At 53.6% G+C, this 18,379-nt stretch overlaps 2 protein-coding genes across 2 annotated transcripts; one reads left to right on the plus strand and one right to left on the minus strand.

Annotated features, from left to right (window-relative positions):
• Nucleotides 1–1,261: 1,261 nt before the first annotated feature.
• On the minus strand, nucleotides 1,262–9,132 carry BPIFB6 (BPI fold containing family B member 6). The gene is made up of 15 exons (XM_035567160.2): nucleotides 9,024–9,132; nucleotides 8,326–8,425; nucleotides 7,611–7,715; nucleotides 7,348–7,494; nucleotides 6,750–6,813; nucleotides 6,298–6,358; nucleotides 5,886–5,977; nucleotides 5,150–5,326; nucleotides 4,150–4,203; nucleotides 3,666–3,836; nucleotides 3,393–3,460; nucleotides 2,994–3,039; nucleotides 2,144–2,207; nucleotides 1,392–1,468; nucleotides 1,262–1,300 (listed from the first exon to the last, which is right to left on the minus strand). The coding sequence occupies exons 1-15, from the start codon at nucleotides 9,130–9,132 to the stop codon at nucleotides 1,262–1,264; spliced, it is 1,374 nt and encodes a 457-aa protein (XP_035423053.2).
• Nucleotides 9,133–12,230: 3,098 nt separating this feature from the next.
• On the plus strand, nucleotides 12,231–17,831 carry BPIFB2 (BPI fold containing family B member 2). The gene is made up of 16 exons (XM_035567162.1): nucleotides 12,231–12,261; nucleotides 12,636–12,752; nucleotides 13,010–13,109; nucleotides 13,434–13,538; nucleotides 13,617–13,754; nucleotides 14,228–14,273; nucleotides 14,576–14,636; nucleotides 15,039–15,130; nucleotides 15,279–15,455; nucleotides 15,825–15,866; nucleotides 15,947–16,111; nucleotides 16,329–16,396; nucleotides 16,874–16,919; nucleotides 17,238–17,301; nucleotides 17,400–17,476; nucleotides 17,763–17,831. Exons 1-16 carry the CDS (start codon nucleotides 12,231–12,233, stop codon nucleotides 17,829–17,831), a joined length of 1,398 nt encoding a protein of 465 aa, XP_035423055.1.
• Nucleotides 17,832–18,379: the final 548 nt, after the last annotated feature.

Genomic DNA, 18,379 nt, shown 5'->3' on the forward strand with positions numbered 1-18,379 from the left:
GCAGTGACCAGATAAGGCCCTGTCAGGGGACCGGGGCCAGGGTCCCTGCAGCCCCGGCACGTGGTGCTGGCCTCCGCACATGTCCAAAGGCTGCACCTCGAGCAGCTGTCCTGGGGCATTAAATGCCAGCTATGTGATAGCACGGCTTGGCAGTATGGTTAAGTGTTTCATGAAAAATTTAATAGGCGCCACCTGAGATTTCCAGCTTTTGTTTCTCCTAGGAGGGCTGCATACAGATATTGTGATTCTTATTTCTTCTTCTTAGAGGAGCTCCAACCCAAACTGTTCAATTTTTTATTAGTTAAAGGAAGAACAATGAGGAAAATCTTTTTTAAAAATGCTTGGCATTGGCAGTGTTTGCATGGCAATGAGGGGGGAAGGCATCATAAACACCAGTCCTCACAGGGAGCTGGCTTTATGACTGCTCTCCTCATTGCTTAGAGCCTCTCACAAAGACAATTCCTTACAAGCAGTACAGAACAAATGCCTGCTGTGTCTGGCAGCACACGCAAGAAAACAAATGGGGTTTTCATAGCCTGCCTCACAGTGAGATTTTCTTGAGGACAATTTCTTAAAAACACAATGATCTTTTCAAAGATAACCTTAATTCTACACCAGCTACCTGTCACCAGGAAAAAATGTTCAATTCATGTTGGTTCAATGAAATGAGGATCAAAGCTGTTTATTGACGTACTAATGACACGTAATTATCCAGCAATCAGTGAACTATATGCTTGGGATCAATATCTGCAATACAGCCAATAAACCATGGTACGAGGCACTTCTGAAATATTAAAAAACACTGCGAGATATCTAAACGTGCTTCCCTAACTAGTTCCAAAATGCGCAACCCCATGCACGCGGCTGCAGACACGAACCCCTCCTCTCACAACAGGGGTATACACCCCTGGGAACCCTTCTTGCCCCCCTCCCAGGGGAGATGTGGGTGCCGCAGCCCCCCCACCACCCCGATGCCTGTGCCGTTTTTGTTGCAGACGTGATCAATTCAGGGGCCAGCCCTTTTCAGAAATGCGACCTCAGCAAAGACATGCCCGGCTGGCTCCACTAAATGCACAGCAGGCCAGAGTCCCGTCACTAAGTGATCCGGTCTTTTAATTTTAGCTCAGGAGGGAAAATGTTGAGAAGTCAAGCAAAGAGGAAGAAGCACCCCAGGAAAGCCACCACCCTCGCCGTTCCCTCTGCCACCCGCTCCGGCTCAGTCGCGCAGCAGCAGCCGGGTGCAGCCGTCCCTCCCCGTGCATCAGATCACCGCGACAGGCACATCCAGCACGAGCCCATTCTGCAGATTTAAAAAGAAAAATCATGTGGGCAGGATTCAGAGCCACCCTGCTGGCTGAGGGTGACCAGGGATCCCTGGCACCCGTGCTTACCTGCAGCCGGCCGACCTCCACCTGCCGGTATGGGGTGCCCAGCAGTGGGGGCAGCGGGACCCCTCCTCGCAGCGCCCCTGCAACCAGCGGGGAGGCGTCAGAGGGTCCCAGCCCCACCACCCCACCACCCCTGCACCCGCTGTGGGCTCTGCAGGAGGTTTGGGGAGCACTCAGAAGGAAAGCAGGCAGGGCTGGCACCCCGGCTTGTGTACATTAGTGTGAATAAAATCTCGTCCTTCGGCATGCTTTCCATAAGCAGATAAACTGGTGTTCTAGGGTAGGCATTTTAATGACGCCTTTGCATGGCAAAGAGGGACAAGTCAGTTTTTGGAGACTTCAGAACAGTTATGAGAACTATTCCCAGTTTTGCCTGACAAGTGGCTTTGATTTTCAGAACAGCAGCAACACTCAGGGAGGTGTCAGAGAGGAAGCCTGCAGCCCCTGCCAGAGCTGCCTGTGTTTCCCAGCTCTCCCGTCTGCACAGGAGGGGCCGTGCCGAGCCCCCGGCCCGGAGGCGCTGCCCTTCCCAGCTCCGGCTGCATGCCCTGTGGCTGCACGAAGGCAGGCTAGCAATTTTCCTGGGCACCGTTACTCACTGCCATCGAGGGCAGGAAAAGTATGCAAGGTCAGCCAGTCAATGCCATTTCCAAAAAAAAAAAAAAAAAGATAACAACAGGCTATAGGAAAAGAAATGAGAGCTATTTTCCCTGTGCAGAAAGCGAATCCTCAGATGAAGCCATAGCCGTGCTTACTGTTGATGGATGGCACGTAGGCCACATGAATAATGTCTGCGAGAACTCCTTTCAGCGGCAGCTCCTGAAACACAGAGGGGTGATGTACATAGCCCATCTTTCTGCATGCGAGCAGCCATGCCTGTCAGGCTCACTTCCATTAATTCATCCAGCGTGGCCCCAAATCACAGGAAAATTGCACAGGTCCCTCCGCTACCCCAAGACAAATGGGAACATTTGAAAAATTCTGAATTTCAGTGAAAGATGCCAGAAATGAGAGCCTTCCCCTGCACCAGCAGCAGCACAGGCACCCAGGCTGGGCAGCGCCACAGCTGCTGCAGGCGCCTCCTCACCGCCTAAAGGCTGCCCAGCCCTGTGGACAGACAGACAGGTGGACAGATGGACAGATGGACAAACCTTGCCCACAGGTCCTCAGGCTCTCACCCTCCCGCATGGCTCTGCTGCTGTGTCAGGACTGGAGCGCGATTTGGAGACTTGAACATTGAGCACACGTGGCATGAGGGCAGACCATGTGTCCAGTCCCACCGGTACCAGCAGTGGGCAGTTATTGATGGCCCAAACCCTCCCAGGAATTCACACAGTGCATTATGAACAGGGACCCCCGCCAGAGCATTCGTGTTTGTGGGCAAGCAGTTTGGGAAGTTAATTTGTCATTTACAACATCTTCCTTTAAATTTTGATCCTTGGCATTCAGTTTGGCTTTCTTTAGTGTTTTAATGAGTCTGTTAGTGATAAGGAAAGGAACGGGACCAGGCTCCAAGGAGTGAATTCCTACACAAGCCCACCAGCACTGAGCCCCATGGAGGAGATCTCAGTGCTGTCCTTGCCCCACACCCGCCGCAGAACTCACGTCAAACATGCCGATGGAGGAGGATGCCAAGGCCACCTGGGACAAGCTGCAGGGAGAGGAATTGCTGGGGGTCACAGCCTGCAGCCCCCCCCCGCCACCCACAGCAATCCTGCCCAGCACCCAGCTCGCCAGCCCCCCGAGCTGTTTGGCTGGAGCCTCTTCTCCAGCCTGAACTTCAACTCTTCAGAGTAAAGACCCCAGATAGGTTTCAGTTCAGCTGCATTATGTCATGCTGAACCTTTCTCTTTCTTTTTAAATAGCTGTTAGTATAAACTACAAAAAACTCATGCAGAGAGATGGAAATGCACTGGCAAGGTGTGGTACGTGCGGGCTCTCCAGCAGCCCAGGACTGTCCCTCTGCTCGTGGTGGCACTGGGAAGAGATCCCAGAAGGTGTTACCTGTCCAGAGCAAGGGAGAGCTGCAGCCTCTCTTCCACAACAGCAAACTGCGCTCTCAGGTCGGAGTGCTGCAGGGAGAAGAGGGGCACGGGTCCCCAGCGGGACACGTGTGCAACCAAGCAGGTCCCCAGCGGCTGCTCCAGGCCCTGACCCAGGGCCAGGCACTGCCCCGCAGCCCCTGCCCACTGTCCCACGCCTCCCGCTGCAGTCTGCTGGCTCAGGGCAGGGGCGACCACATCCAGCCAGCACTGACTGCAAAAGGCTTCAGCTCACCACATCCAGGACAAAGAGGGATCCAAGATCAGAGTCTGGGCTGGAAACCCGAAACTCGGCAGTGCTGAAGAGGTGCACAATGCTTTTGTCTGGGGTTATTGTCACTAGCGGTGGATTTGCTTCTCTCATTTCAATCACCAGCGGCTGTGATGGAGGCAGCACCATGGAAAGCTGGGGAGAGACAAACCAAAGGGTGACATCCCCTTTCCTTTCCAGTTCACCGCTCTGGGGATCATCCTGATGGCTGCTGAGCATCAGTAGCTGTCACCAAAGTCAATGGTAGCCAGGCAAGCAGGTCTTATTAGTCTTATTAATAAAAGTTTTGCTAATAAAATGAAAAAAGAACCAGTTTGGTCTTGAGGAATAGGTTCCCAGTGAGTCCTTGTGAATGGCCACAGTGGGTGGATGGAGAACAGCGTTATCCACTGCTGTTAATAGCCTGAGATGACCCGAAAACCATTAGGATCAAGCAAAGTCCACCCACCTCTGGGATGAGGGCTCCAAGCGTCGTGGTCACCAGCGGGGGAAGCCCAAGAATCTGTTGAGGAAGCGCCAGAGGCAGGGACTGAAAACACTCAGCTGGGGGGAGTTCAACACCGGGAAGCGAAGAGGGGCAGAGAGAGGCTGCAGAGCTCGGTGGCTGGAGGCTGCCACAGCCCTGCGGTGTTTCGGGCTCACCCTGGCTGGTGGCCAGGGCCCTCTGAGCCCTCGGGGCTACCGGAGGCACTGCGCGCCTCTGCCTCCCTGCAGCACCGTCCCCTCTGCTATGCTGCAGGCACCAGGCAGGGGACAGGGCGCTGCCACTGCAGCCAGCGGCTCCATGGCCAGTGGTCCTGCGGGCAGGTGCTCAGCTGCAGCAGCCACACATGGGGCAGGCCACCGGATGACAGGCTTTGGGTGTTACACACGACTGTCCTCAAAAAAAATGCACTGCAAGTCTGCTGCATACGTTCAGATCCTGCAGGCAGGATCTGAAACTGCATTCTGCAAACTAACATGAAGCACTGGAAAATTACTTTGGGGCAAAATAAGTGAGGCTAGGAAAGAGACCAGAAAGTAAACTTTCACTTTCCTAAGCTGGCTCCTGTTCAGATCTCCTGAACTTGAGCAAGTTCTCCCAAGAGATTTGGGAACAGTCAGAAGATTTTGCAATGTCAATGTGCTGCCCTGTAAGGGTGTTAACATTTGGTATCATGATCTTGTCATTGCCTGAGCCGAGCAGGATCTCGGATGCTGTTGCTGGACCTGCAGGAGCACCTTGAGGCCATGCATGAAGGAGGTCCATAAATCCCTATGAACCAGGGACTCCATAAGACACAGACAGAACAGACTACTGATAATTCCTTTCATGATCCCCAAATATGTTTGTCTGCAGCCACCAACCAGTGCCAGAGAGTGATGAAAAGAGCATGGATCTGCCTTGAACAGAGGCACAGGTTTCTTCAGGGGTCTCTTGAAGAAAATCTCTGTCCCAAACTACCCACCATGTTATTGCTGATGTTCAGGCTGAAGGACGCCTGCATAACAAAGAGCTCAGCACTCAAGAAGCCTGCAGACAGGATGAGCTGGGTAGCAGCCTCCCTCTTTGGTGGCAGAGAAGTAAGAGACGGCTGGTCTGCTGGAAGGTCGACCTCCTCTCCCTCTTTTTCGTGGAGGATGGTCTGAAAGGACCCATAGAAGGAGCCATGTCAGAGAGTGCAAGTCCATTTCCAGGATCTGTATTTGGACCACATCCAGGGTACTGGATGCATCTCCCTGTAGCCTCAGCAATGAAACAGCAATAAAACCCGCAGAAAATGATGGGCCAAGGAGGTGGCTGGGTGATATGATGCAAACAGCACATGCCTGCACCCCTTCCAAAGCCTCTGCTGCCAAAGGCTGAGTATCATAAAATCGTAGAACGGCTTGGGTTGGAATGGACCTTAAAGCTCACTCAGTTCCAACCTCCTGCCATGGGCAGGGATGTGCCACCCACCAGATCAGGTTGCCCAGCGCCTCGTCCAACCTGGCCTTGAACACCTCCAGGGATGGGGCATCCACAGCTTCTCTGGGCAGGCTGTTCCAATGCCTCACCACCCTCAGAGTGAAGAATTTCCTCCAAATCTCTAATTTAAATCTCCCCTCTTTTAGTTTAAAGACATTACGAAGGACAACCCCTCCAAGCAAATGGGTGTCAGGAACGTTGCCCCTCCAAGCCCCGGCTCTGGCAGCGGCACTCACCCTCAAATCCAGCTGTATGAAATTTTCGCTCGTCACAGGTGGGTTCAGCAACACGTATCGGAGGGTGCCAGCAGTGCCAAGAGGGATCGCAGCTGCAGGGAAGAAGGGGTAGGCTCAGGTAGAGGCGCCCACCCTGCGCTACGGCTCACGAACAGCGGCCACATCACCAGTGCCACCTGCGGCAGCGCTGGGCCCTTCTCTCCCCACAAGTGCCTGCGGTGCCAGGCACCGCCAGGCCCATCTAGGGGTGGGCACTGGTGTGGCCCCCACCGGGAGGCAGCCGGGTGCAGTGGGCTGTCTACCCCTGGTCACAGTTCTGCTTTCCCCTTGCGAGAGGATGGGAAGGATGAGGGCTAGGTGTGCGGGTGGGTATGGGATGGAGGCGTGGGTGGCTGGAGAGAGCACAACTTACAAGTCATGGTGGTGAATTTTGCATTCACGAGGTTGAGCACCGCGTCCACGGCCGGACACAGCTGGATGGCAAGAAGAAAGCTGTGAGAACACCTTGCACGGCTGCTCCCATGGGAGCACAGCTTCGTGGCAGCCAGGCCAGCGCAATTCCCACCCTGACCCACTGGGACCCTCCACTCGTAAGCACTCAGACGAGGACTTGCCTCTGTTTTCTCTGTCCCTAATTTAATTAGGTTATTTCAGAGTAAATCTGACTTTTAACTGCATTGCCCACCTTGGTGCTGGGAAGGGGAGCGCCAGGCTGCCAGCAGCCACAGCTCAAAGCGCTCACTTTTACCTGCAGCTCTTTCGTACAGCACAACTGGGAAACCTGTCACTGAGCGGTGGAGAGGAGGAGCAGGAGGACAAGGGGGAGATGCTTGGGAAGCACAGGGCAGATGAGGCAGCACTTACCAGGCTGGGCAGCACTTTCTGAAGGGTGCTGTCCAGAAACTTGCTCATGACTTGGGGCAGCATGCTGGGCAGAGAGAACACGTCAGACAACGCAGCCGCGAGGCACAGAGCAGTAACTACTTACTACAGACCAAAACGTAAAAAGTCAAGTGCTAAAGAAACATGTCTGGCATGGATTAGGCCAAAATATGGCTCATGTCCAATAAAAGGTATTTTCCCTTTTTACAAATCTTTTCTCATGCATTCCACCTTCCGGCTTTAAATAAAGCTGAAAGCTTCCATGCCTAACAGAAGCTCAGTTATCTGAGGAATACAGCACTTAAATGAGGACTTAGGCCAGAAATGAGCACTGTGTGGAATAACACAGATAGAGCCAGCCTGAATTTGTCCATAAAACATTTTGGTTTTCGAAGTGGGAAAAAATAGGACCTTTGATGAATGAACACTTGTATTGAGAAGTGCTTGCATTCTGTACAAGCCTATGCCAAGAGACTGAAAATCCTCCCCGAGCAGCACTGCTGCCTGCCCCTGGGGTACTGACAGTATCTGCCCGTGGCCACTGCTGCCCCGGCAGGGCCCCGGCACACCCAGTGCTCACCTGCTGGGCAGGTTGGTTTTGGCGCTGAGCAGGGCGATGTGGCAGCTCTCGGTGCTGAACCACGGGCAGCTCTGGGTGTCCTGTGCCAGCCGCGCGCTGGCGGTCAGGTTTGCTGCCACCTTGATTTCCATGTTTCCTCCTATAAAGCTGCACAGAACGAATCACGGTTAGCACAGGATAAAACCTCCCGAAATGGCTGGCAGCGCAGGGCTGCCTGGCAAAGTCCCGCAGCAGCTGCCCCACGGGCGTCCTTCCTCACCCACCTTCTCCCAGTGATGGTCATCTGGACCAGCACGGCCATGAACAGCCCCACGCCTGGTGAGAGTGTCAGCGATATCACCGGGGGATGGAGGTCTATCACTTTCAGCCTGGGGGAAAACAGAGTTGAAAAGCGCTGGGAAAGATCTGCCAGAGCAGATGGCCGGACCTGTAAGTCAAACCACTTCATATTGGTGTTGTTGTCACCACCTTTAGTCCTCTGCTTCTTGTTCAAACTTTTTTTTATTAACATTTAAATCCACTTTTAAGTTCAGGAAGATGTTTCTTCATAACAAAAATATTGCAGTTTAATTTTGAAAAAGTCAAGCAAAATGTTTGGGCATTCAAAATGATGTTTTCACCCAGAGCCAACTTGCCAGACAGGGCCAGATCTGATTCCCCAGTGATTCTGGGTTTCCTCAGGATATTATTCCCTAAAGCCAGCACCCACAGGCTTGAGAGTAACCCCCCCAGCACCACAAGGCCACAGCAGCCGTGCCCAGCCAGCTCAGAAGCAGGACGCGCTTTATTGCCTTTAAGTTACAGTTTCTCTGTGTCTTTGCAGACACAACCATGCAGAAAATCACCAGCCTTAATACCACACCTGTTAGTGAGGAGTGATTTGTTCCTGCCTCCAGGCTGAAACTTCCAAACCTTCTGTTTTTACTTTGTGATTTCCAGATTCAGACTCCTGGTGAAATGCTGCTGATTATCACTCACCTGGAGATGCCTTTGATGGGTTTCATGTTCGGCTTTTTTTTTGCTGCTTCCTCCACCAGTTTCTGAAGAACATTGCTCTCATTCAGCGCAGTGGAGACCGCTGGAATATTTGCACAAGACAAAGGGCTCAGCACAGAACCTCCAGGGAGGAGACAGTGCCAGAGGTGAGGGAAGTCGGCCCCCGTCCCACCCTGTAAAACATCGCTGGTGACATGTCCCTGCTGCAATAAGCAAGGCCACAACCGGGGTGCTCCACGTGCTGGAAATTCAGAGTGCTGGCAGTCTCTGCAGCCTCCGTTCAGGCTCACAGTCACACACTGTGCGAGCACTTCACTTTTAGATGTGACACCAAGACACCCAGGTGCCCACACCAGGCCATCACAGACCGGGCGATGCAGCTTCCCACACGCAAAATGACAACCACAAGGAAGCAGCTCCTGTTGCAGACGAAGGGAGGCAGCAGGACAAAATCTGGGCACAAACACTTGGCTCAGGCATGGTGCAGTGGCTCCAGGACCCAGCTGTGCCCTTCCCATGCTGGGCCCAAGGGGCACGGCCAGGAGCAGTGGGCTCCAAGCCCTGCGGAGAGCTCTGGGGCAGCTGGTGGCACTGCTGTCCTCATGCCCACGGCACAGGCTGGCAGCTGCCCTGGCTGCACGGACGGACAGACAGACATGCCCACGTGGCTGAGTGCTTACCACGGTCGATTGTCCCAATATCCATCCTAAGGACGGCCCCCGGTCCACTGGCGCTTTGTGACACTGCCAGCCAGCCACCAAGGAGCAAAATGCACCAGATCCTTGGCATCTTCAGGCCTGGTACCGTTGCCCACAAAGCTCCAGAGATGGCTAAATGATGCACTGGCTTATGGACAGAAAGAGACAATTAGCTGGAGGTGGTTCCCAACAGCATGGCAAGGGCTAAATGGTGCACTCCCCCGGAAGGGATTGAGCAGGGCTCGCTCCAGCCCGAGGGGACAGGCGCTGCAGCATGTCCCTGGGACAGAGACCTCTGTGAGGAAGAGTGCGGTGGTTGCCTCACCAGGACCTCCTCTAGCAGAGTGCTCCTGTAGGTTGTCCACGCTCTGCGCTGATCCTCTGGAGAGAGGCAGGAAATGGCCTATATATACAGAGTCCTGGCTGAGAAAGAGGAAAAAAACGGATTAAAGAGCTGGATAATTACTGTGATGTAAAAACTAATCCCTCAGTGTTTCTGACATCTTCCAATACAAATAATCTCACTAATAAATGTAAAAGTCCAGGTAAGTCCTTCAGCTGCAGGTATCAGGTGGATGTTCCCAGCATGCCTGAGGCCAGCTCTCTTGCTCAACGTCTGAAAAGAGTAAAACTGATCTGTTTAATAACATGGTACAGACAGAAGTGGGGGCAGGGGGAAAGTTGAGCCATGGAATGGTAAATTCTGCTCTTGGAGACACATGCGCAGTGTGATTGTCACTCAGGATGAGTTGCTCATGCTCCCCAGAGCTTGTGCAAGTGCCAAGGGAGGACCTGGGATTAGCTGGGGGAGAATCCAGGGGAGGTTGTGGCAATCCCAGTAACATTGGTGCTGATCTCAGCAGGTCTGAGCGAGGCGAGGAACAGCAACCTGAGCTGTCCCCGGCATGCCGTGGGGAGGCTGCACATCCTCCAGACCGTGCACCAACTGCATCAGCTCTTCTGCGGGCCATCTACACATATCCTGGCCAGAGCCAGAGCCATCCCTGTACGCTCACCTGTCCCTGCCAGCACCAGCCCTGCAGGGACGGCTCACCCAGGGCCCACCCTGGTGGGATCCTGCAGCACCAAGAAATTTATTCCTTCTCTTCATTTCTGTATAAAATGTGTCATAGGGCTTAATCTGTCATTATCTCCCCCTGTGATATACTTGGTGGCTCTGCTAAGCACAGACAGGGAGATTTACATCTTATCTAACAGGAGTATAAGATTTATAGATAGCTCCTGTTTAAGAACCCATCATGCCAGAAAGACGCCTTTGTGCTGGTAACTTGATCAGTCACTGTGGTGTAAGTTGACATCTAATTAAGCCTCCCTGGGGACCATGAGGTCCAGAGCAGCTCTTCAGGAGGAGAAAGTCCACATCCGAGTGCCACGGTGCCCTCTTGTCCCAACAGCTCGTCTCCATTCCTGTACTGCTGTAAATGCTGATAACATGCCACAGATAAATCTCAAGTACTGCTTCGAAAGAGCTGCTGGAATTACCTGTGATGGAACAAGGCTTAACTGGAGGCCAGTTCCAGCCACTGCTCTATAACACAGAAGTCTTCTTTCTTGCAGACTTTTCCTTCTGCCCACCTCCCTCCCGATGTCTGGAATCACCCCCACAGCCCCCGGCAGCTCACTGAAAGTCGCAAATTTCTCCCAGGATTTACTTTTCTGAACACATTTCTCATCTTTAAATGGATGCACCAATGTAAAAGTGTAAATTCTGCTCTCCCCTTTCAGACATACATCTTCATATTTTCTCTTTACACTGCTATTTGGATGCCTTCAGTGGCGATACACAATGTGGCTGAAACTGCCTCTATTCCTGGCATTTCTCTGTCAGACTGAGAAAGCAGTGGAGTGCTGCTGAGAGCCAAGGACCTTTCCAGACATGTCGAGATGCACCTGGAACCAGCGCCCAATAACTCACGCAGCCAGTGCACGGAGGACAATAGCTGCCTCCTAAGGCACAGGTGTATCAACAAGTGCTGAACAGCTAACCCTACTGCCAAAGGACTTGGACCAAACTGGGCAGTTCAACCCTCTCTGGAAGAGTGGTCATGCCTCAAAGTTTGGATCACAATATAGAGGGGGAAGCACACCCAGCAGGGAGGAGAGCTGCGTGGGGCACAGAGGATGTGCTGTCATGGTGCTTGCAGGCAGCCTGAGCTCTGTGCTCTGGGCCAAAGGGACCAGAAAACCAGGATGGACCCAAAGCCCAGGAAGGAGGCGACCCTGAGTACCCTCGTGAGGACCTTTGATGCCCATAGAGATGCCACTGAATGCATCACCCACCTTTTTCTTTTTTTTTTTTTTTAATACCCTTTGCAATAATATTGCCAGTGGATTTTGATTGGGACTGAAGTGGAGAGGCAGCAATTATTGCATGTTGGCAACTCCGGAGGTTAGAGATGATGCCTTGAAAAAGTCTGCTCTTCTGTCTGGTCTAAAACTCACTGAACCCAGCAGAAATACTGCCTTCAGCAGAATTACCACCGGCCTGAAGGAAAGCCCAAGGGGCTCGTCTGTCCTTCAGGAGCATCCTCTCGGTGTTCACAAGGCCTCTTTCCATGCAGCATGCAGGTCTCATCCCTTCGGATCCGAGGCGCACACACCACAGCACCTTCCCCATGGCATGGAACCGATGCTCGCTGTCTAACAATGTTTGATTTCCTGGCACCCTCCTTCCAGAGACTTTGTGCTCCTCAGTGACTTCACAATGAAGGCGAGCTGCCCTAGCACGTGCTGCTCAATATTTCACCCTGCTGGGTCAATGGGCAATGTAATCAGGTGTATGGGGAAACAGTAAAAATGGTATACAAAACAAAGCATCCCCTCCCAGCGCACCCTTCTGGTTTTCAGCCCTCTGCCAATTTCTGCCTCCATCAGCCCTGGTTACACAGATATATAAAGCAAGCACACATCCTTGTGTGGCCACAGCCAGACACAGACAGAACTAGAAGAATGGGGAGACCAGGCAGAAAAGGTAAAGATGCATTTGCAAAATGAACAGATTGATGTGGGCATTGCTTGTACTTTGGTGTGTCTCTGTGAGCATCAGCCCTGATCAGAAGTCCTCCCTCTGCAAGGGCTGATACAGATATGAATGCTGTTAAACTTAGGTTTAACAGGTTAAACTTACTGAATAACTTATTTTCTTAATGCTCTAAGAGTATCACAAACATGATAAACAATTCTAAAATGTTTTTCAGAGGTAGGTGACTCTATTACCTTTGTATCTGATTTTAGCCTCCTGCATACCTTCAATTCATTCCTAAGCTAATTTTAACTCCTGTTTATTTCCACTTTTGTATCAGCTGTAGGCCATTATAGGACATTCAGCAGGCATAATATTGCTGCAAGCACCACTCTAGCTTACACGCTTGCAGGAGGTTTTCAAGGCTGAGCCTTTTTTCAGTGCTATTAGATGCCCAGGTACATCTAATGCATCATTATTTTACAAAAGCTGCAAAGCCCAGGAGCATAAACACAATGCAGGAGCCGAAGCCGTGGCTCCCAAGTGTGGGCCCACACCTGGGCAGGGCCCCGCCGTGCTGACCGGGCATTGCGGGTGCCCTCCTCCTGCAGGCAGCGCCGTGGCCCTGCTCTGTGCCCTGGGCACCCTCCTGAGCCTCCTGGTCCCCGTGCAGGCCGCCAGGTCTCCCGACTGTGGGGGCATCCTCACCCCGTCAGGACTGAGCTACCGTAAGTACGCAGCCCGTGCCTCCCCGTCTGACAGCAGGATGGGAGGACAAGGCATCCTCTCCCCAGGTGGCAGAACGCCAAACACCATAAACTTGCACCGTGAATCACCTCATTTTCATCATCCCCTTCCTACCGCTAGTAACAGTGGGATCTAGGAAGAGGTCGATGTGCGGCACCAGGACAGATTTCAGTCTGTCTGCCTCTGTGCAAGAGATCACAAGCTCAGGGGCCTCTAATAACTCTGCCCTATTTCACAGTTGCTGAAGTTTCAAGACCATATGCAGAGATGGTCCTCAGGCAGGACCTGACGGACCCGAGGGCCCCCGACCTACCCCTTGGCTCCCCAAAAGCCAGCAGGTGAGTCCACGGCTCTGCCTCACCCGGGCTTTGCGACCGCACCTCTGGGTCCTGTTGGACCTCCTGGAGCACTTTGAGCACCAACACAAAAAGCAAAAATCCTCCTGGGAATTGACCTGGATGTTTTAAATATCCATTTAGAAGCAAGCTCCCGGCTTCTCCTTTGGGGTCTGATGGCATCAGCCCCGGTGCCACCCTCAGGGCACCGATTTGTCTCTGCAGGGCACAGACCCCACGGACACTCGGTGTTTCTTTGCAGGAGCAGCCAGGGCTCACACCTCAGCCCGCGCTGGGCTCCTAACACCCGCGTTTCCTCTCGAGCAGGGACCAAATCAGCTCCGTCCAAGTGGTTGACCTGTCGCTGTCGCTTGTCCCAGAGGCCGGGCTGCAGCTGGGCATCGAGGCGGACCTGGGCATCGCCCCCCCGGCGTGAGTTGTGCCTGCCTGCGGGGCCAGGGCAGCGGCACGGGGCAGCGGCCCTCCAGCCCGTGCCATTCTCTCGTGCAGCGCGGCGCCCAGGCTGGCAAGGCTGTCCATCCTGGCCGACCTCCACGTAGACCTGAGCCCCGATGGCGACCTGCAGCTGACAACCTCCGCCTGCAGACCCACCGTGGAGGAGGTGCAGAGCGCCGAGGAGGTTGAAAGGTCGGCCCGTGGGTTTCCTTTGGCACAGCATCTGGGTGAACGGGGAAACAAAACCGAGCGACAAGTATTCCTGTGCATAAAGGTGATAGGACCAAGATCTGATCACTGACATAAAAGCTCACAAATGTCAGTGCAAATCCTTCAGCTTCGTGACAGAAACCATCTGCTTGAAGCCCTGGTTGTTGTTTTTTTTCTTTTTTTCTTTTTCTTTTTTTGTTTTTCCCCACAATGTTAAGAGTTTTTCTCTCATAAAGGAGCAGATGTTTCTAAAGAGTGTAACATTAACATTTTAATACAAGTCCAGTGGCAGGTCTTCAGCATTTCAGGATTCTGAACCACAGTCACAGCTTAATAGATGATAGAAAATGATGATAATGTCTCCAGATACTTTCTGGGTCAAATCAAAAGACACTAACATACCCTTGGCTGAGCTGGTGCTGCCTAACTTCCTCTGTTCTGTTGTTTTCATCCAGCAAGTCCTCTAGTTCCGACCTGGATAAGGAGATTAATGCCGATAAGGTAAGATAACGTCCACACAGACATGAGAAAGCAGAAGACAAATTGGGACGGTTCTGTAAGAATTAGAGCACTCGGGTGAACCTGGTGCTTACAAAACCCACCTGGTTGTGCCGGGCATCCCCCACAGCCCTCCACACAGGACGAGGAGCAGAAGCCATGCGGTCACCGAGTGCTGCCATCCTCCATCTGTGATCCCCCATCTGCCATCTCATGGCCAGCTGATGGGGACACATGGGCTGCAGCAGATGCCATCAGCCCCCGTGTTCATCTCCCTCCTCTCAAAGTTTGCTCTTATCCCACAGATTTGCTTGGAAGTCTCCAAATTGCTCCTTTTGCCTAATGAACAGCTAATGTCTCTGACAGGTGAGCAGCTCGGCTCTCATGCTCGTTAGGGTTTAGGGGCTCCTGCCGGAGCAGGTCGTAGGCCGTGCAGGCTGGGCCCTGCAGCGGTGGCTGCTCCGTGACCGTGGGTTTCGTCTGCTGGAAAATGTGCCCCCTGTGCCCCACTGCAGGGTGCAGATGATGGCAGCTGGCTGGGGGCTGCTGCATGGTGGGATGAGGCAGGTCCCCTGCCTCTCCCCTCCTCTGTCAGGTGTGCCAGAAACTTTGGGGAGGGGAGAGCGATAAAACATGAGAAATGAATCCTTCTGCTCTTCCCCTCCTCACCTGTCTCCTGTTCCTGGGGGAAATCCAGCCTGTTCAAAGGCGCAATCTCCTGTTGCTGCTCCCCTCTGCTCTCTGAGTGCCCCTCTGCTCGCTTTGCAGCTCAGTTCCCTGTCACCCCCAGCTGCCAGGTCCAGTACCTGCCACTGGCTGCCCCCGTGATCTCCGAGGAGGGAATCACCATGTCCTTGCAAGTAAGCACCGCATCCTGCCCATGCTGCCTAGCTCCTGCCCATGCACTCATCTACCTGCCACTTCCCTGCCCTGGATGAGCAGCTGCTGAGTGCCTGCATGACGAGGTGGGCACCCCGAGCACCCCGACCCCTTTTCTGTCCCCTGCAGACCACGTTCCACGTGGCAGGGATAGCAGTGCCCCTGCCAGTCAGCCCCGTGCCGTTCAGCATGCCCGAGCTGGTGAGCTCCAGCCCTTCCCACCTCACCTTGGCTTTGTCTGAGCACTTCTACACCAGCCTCTTCTTCGCCCTGGAGAGGGCTGGAGCCTTCAACATGACCATCCTGGTGAGTAGTGCAAGCAAGTGAGGAGGGAATAACAAAACAGACAGCGATGGCTGTGCCCCTGCCCCATGAAGCCATAAGGGAGCTGTGCTCCCTGAAAGAAATAAGAGCATTTCTGAGAGCCCAGGGAGCTGTGCTGCATCACCCCCGGCCTCTTACCTCGACCTCGCAGGCAAAATTCTGCTGGTCAAATGGTGCACGGGAAACTTGCCATCAGAACTAGCCAAAACATGGCTTCTGCCATGTGCTGGTGTGCAGGGAAGACCCCCTGCATTTGGCAGCCGTGCAGCACTCGGCAGCGGCTGTGCCAGACCCCAGACTGCAGCTGCCTGGGGCCGCCAGCCAGCCGATGCTCTGTGCTCTGTCTTCCAGAGCCCGCTGACCACTGCCACCATGGCACAGAAGATCACCCAGGTACGTGGCCACTTCCAGCACCTGGGAGGCACAGCCCCTGCTGTGGGGGCCACTGGGCTGCAAACGCCTGCCTTTGGCAGGTCGGCTCCCTGTACCCCGAGGACCTGCCTGTGATGCTGAGGGCCGAGCTCAGAAGCTCTCCTCGGGTGGAGCTGGAGGAAGGCCGAGCAGCCCTGAAGCTCTTCCTCACCATCCATGTTGGGGCAGGCTCACCAGACTTCCAGAGCTTCCTGGGCGTGAGTGCGGTGAGTGAGCACTGCAGGACGGGGCCACTGCCACTGCTCCCCTCGACTGCCACAGCGGCCACAGTCCCCAGTGGCATCGGTCTCTGTTGCAATGAGCAGGGAGCAAGGAACGTGTTGCAGGGGGCAGTGCACAGATGGCTTCATCACATCTCAATGTTCAGAGCTGAAGTGGGACAGTTTGCTTGCTCTGATCCTGCCCACCCTGTTCTCCTCGCAGGATGTGACTGCAGGACTGCTCCTCAGCGTCACCGACACACGGATGATGATCTCTGCAGCAGTGATAGAGTAACGAGTCTGGCTGTGCTCTGCAGCCTTGCGGGGGACACGGCCCAGTCATTGCACGGGATGGGAAAGGCAAATAGCCTGGGGAATTTCTTACCTCTGATGGCTTGGCCACTGTGGAGGTCGCTCTAGCCCAAGGGAAATGGCAAGGCTTCAGTAGCAGAACCAGAGAGAAAAATGCTGCCCATCACCCCCAGCACCCTGCGTCCCTGCCTGCAGCGAGCCCTCGCCAAGGGTCCCGGGGCCAGGACACCCCCAGCTTCCTGCTGCTGTGCACGGGCAGAGACAGTGCCTGCTGCCTACTGCCCCCTGCCAGACACCCAGCTTAGGGAGCTGTTGGAGCCCTGGGCACAGCCCTGGTCTTTGGAGCAATGTGCAAGTTCCAGCTTATCACCAAGTGTGGTCCTCCAAGGAAAACCCTGCTCAGTGACCCAGCCAAAGGGCTGCTGAGAAACTCTTGTGCTGCTCTTTGTTTTGCAGAGATGCTGAGCTCAGCCTGGCTGCCTCCAATGTGGGCCCGGTGCCGGTAGGTGTTCCCAGCACCCCAAAGTGATGGAGCACAGCTGGGCTCCTGCCTGCACCGTGCTGAACACAGCAGCCCTTGCTTTAATGCTGTCCCCTAAAGCCTGGCCATCCCCAAACAGCTTGCACCACCCCAAGCTCATGCCACAAATGCTAGGCTGGGCCATCAGCAGGGCAGCACACGCTTGTGGTGCTCGCTGCACCCCACAGGGGCTGGGAGAGGGGCAGCACACCAGGACCCCACTGCTGCGGTCCCGGCTTCTCTCCACCCCTTTAGAGCCAGGCCATAAAGAAGCCGACCCTGAAGCTTTCCCCTTCGCAGGCTGCGTTGTTGGAAGAGCTGTTCCTGGGCACCGTTCGTGAGGAGGTGCCGGTCTGGATGAATGGTGAGAAGTGGGGACGCCCCCCCCCCAGGCACCACCAGGCACAAAGTGTCTCAGCTGGGAACCTTCCCTCTTTCTCCTTTCCCTGTTTCTCTTACTAGCGGTGCTGAGTGAAGGCGTACACCTGCCACACATATCCAGCTTCACCTACACTGATGTCAGCGTCATGATTCACAAGGTAAGAAATCAAGACATGCAAGTTTCTCCCTGAAACAAGACATTTAAGTTGCTCCCTGCTACATTTGATTTAAAGGATACCTGGGAGTGACACTTAACTCCTGGCACTAAAATAAATCTGAGCCTGCTTCTCCTGTCCTGCTAACCCACAGAACCAGACTTCATTGCTTTACATAGGCATCCCTCTCTAGCCATGCTAACACAAGCAAAAAATGGTCATTAGAAGGATTGGGGGCAGGCTACAGAGAGCGCTGGGTGCGGCACTCAGGCTTCTCACCCGTGTCTAGGATTACGTCTTGCTCCTGTGCAACCTCAAGCTGCAGGCGAGACACGGCGAGCAGGGGGCCGTGGCCTGAACCCAGTGTGCCTTTTGCTTTGCCTGGAGGAAAACGGGGACAAAGCCATCCCACTGACTCTGAAAGGACGTGTCGTGTTTTCTCACTGCATGAAACATTAAAAATCTTTTTTCTTTACTGAAACAACACTTTCTCACATTTAGGATAATAATGGCATTGTGCTAGTGGCTTTCTCTTCCAGTCTATTTTTTGTTGCACAAGGAGGATGGATTATAACAATGTTCCATGCTTTAATTACACATTTCTCTTTAATATTGCATCTTCCTGTGTGACTATTGACTTTTTTTTTTACCCTCAATGACTTGTACTGAAAGATAGATGAATTTCATCTTGCTGAGTACCAGTACAGATGTCCAGACCTTACATTTAACTATGGGAGCATCAAAATCTCACTAATTTATAAGGACGTGAGGCATCCCCGTGCCTCTCAGCTGCAGAACGGTATCGCCCCTACCCACAAGAGACATTTCATGGCTTTTCCTCCATTTCTAGCGTTACTATGGGAACAAAACAGCTGGTAAGTTTTCACTTGGCCAGAAAGAAGAAAA

This window comes from Cygnus atratus, chromosome 16 (genome assembly GCF_013377495.2).
Source record: "Cygnus atratus isolate AKBS03 ecotype Queensland, Australia chromosome 16, CAtr_DNAZoo_HiC_assembly, whole genome shotgun sequence".
In the NCBI taxonomy this organism is placed as follows: Eukaryota; Metazoa; Chordata; class Aves; order Anseriformes; family Anatidae; genus Cygnus; species Cygnus atratus.

What these genes read in the sequence shown, in the direction of transcription:
- BPIFB2 (XM_035567162.1), top strand. Translation starts at nt 12,231, where the DNA reads ATGATAAACAATTCTAAAATGTTTTTCAGAG. An exon ending in TTCTAAAATGTTTTTCAGAG is followed by an intron (nt 12,262 to 12,635) that starts GTAGGTGACTCT and finishes CTCCTCCTGCAG; the next exon opens with GCAGCGCCGTGGCCCTGCTC. An exon ending in GGTGCCGGTCTGGATGAATG is followed by an intron (nt 17,302 to 17,399) that starts GTGAGAAGTGGG and finishes TTCTCTTACTAG; the next exon opens with CGGTGCTGAGTGAAGGCGTA.
- BPIFB6 (XM_035567160.2), bottom strand. Translation starts at nt 9,132, where the DNA reads ATGCCAAGGATCTGGTGCATTTTGCTCCTTGGTGGCTGGCTGGCAGTG. An exon ending in TGAACATCAGCAATAACATG is followed by an intron (nt 4,204 to 5,149) that starts GTGGGTAGTTTG and finishes CTTCCTCAACAG; the next exon opens with ATTCTTGGGCTTCCCCCGCT. An exon ending in TGGAGGTCGGCCGGCTGCAG is followed by an intron (nt 1,301 to 1,391) that starts GTAAGCACGGGT and finishes TTAAATCTGCAG; the next exon opens with AATGGGCTCGTGCTGGATGT.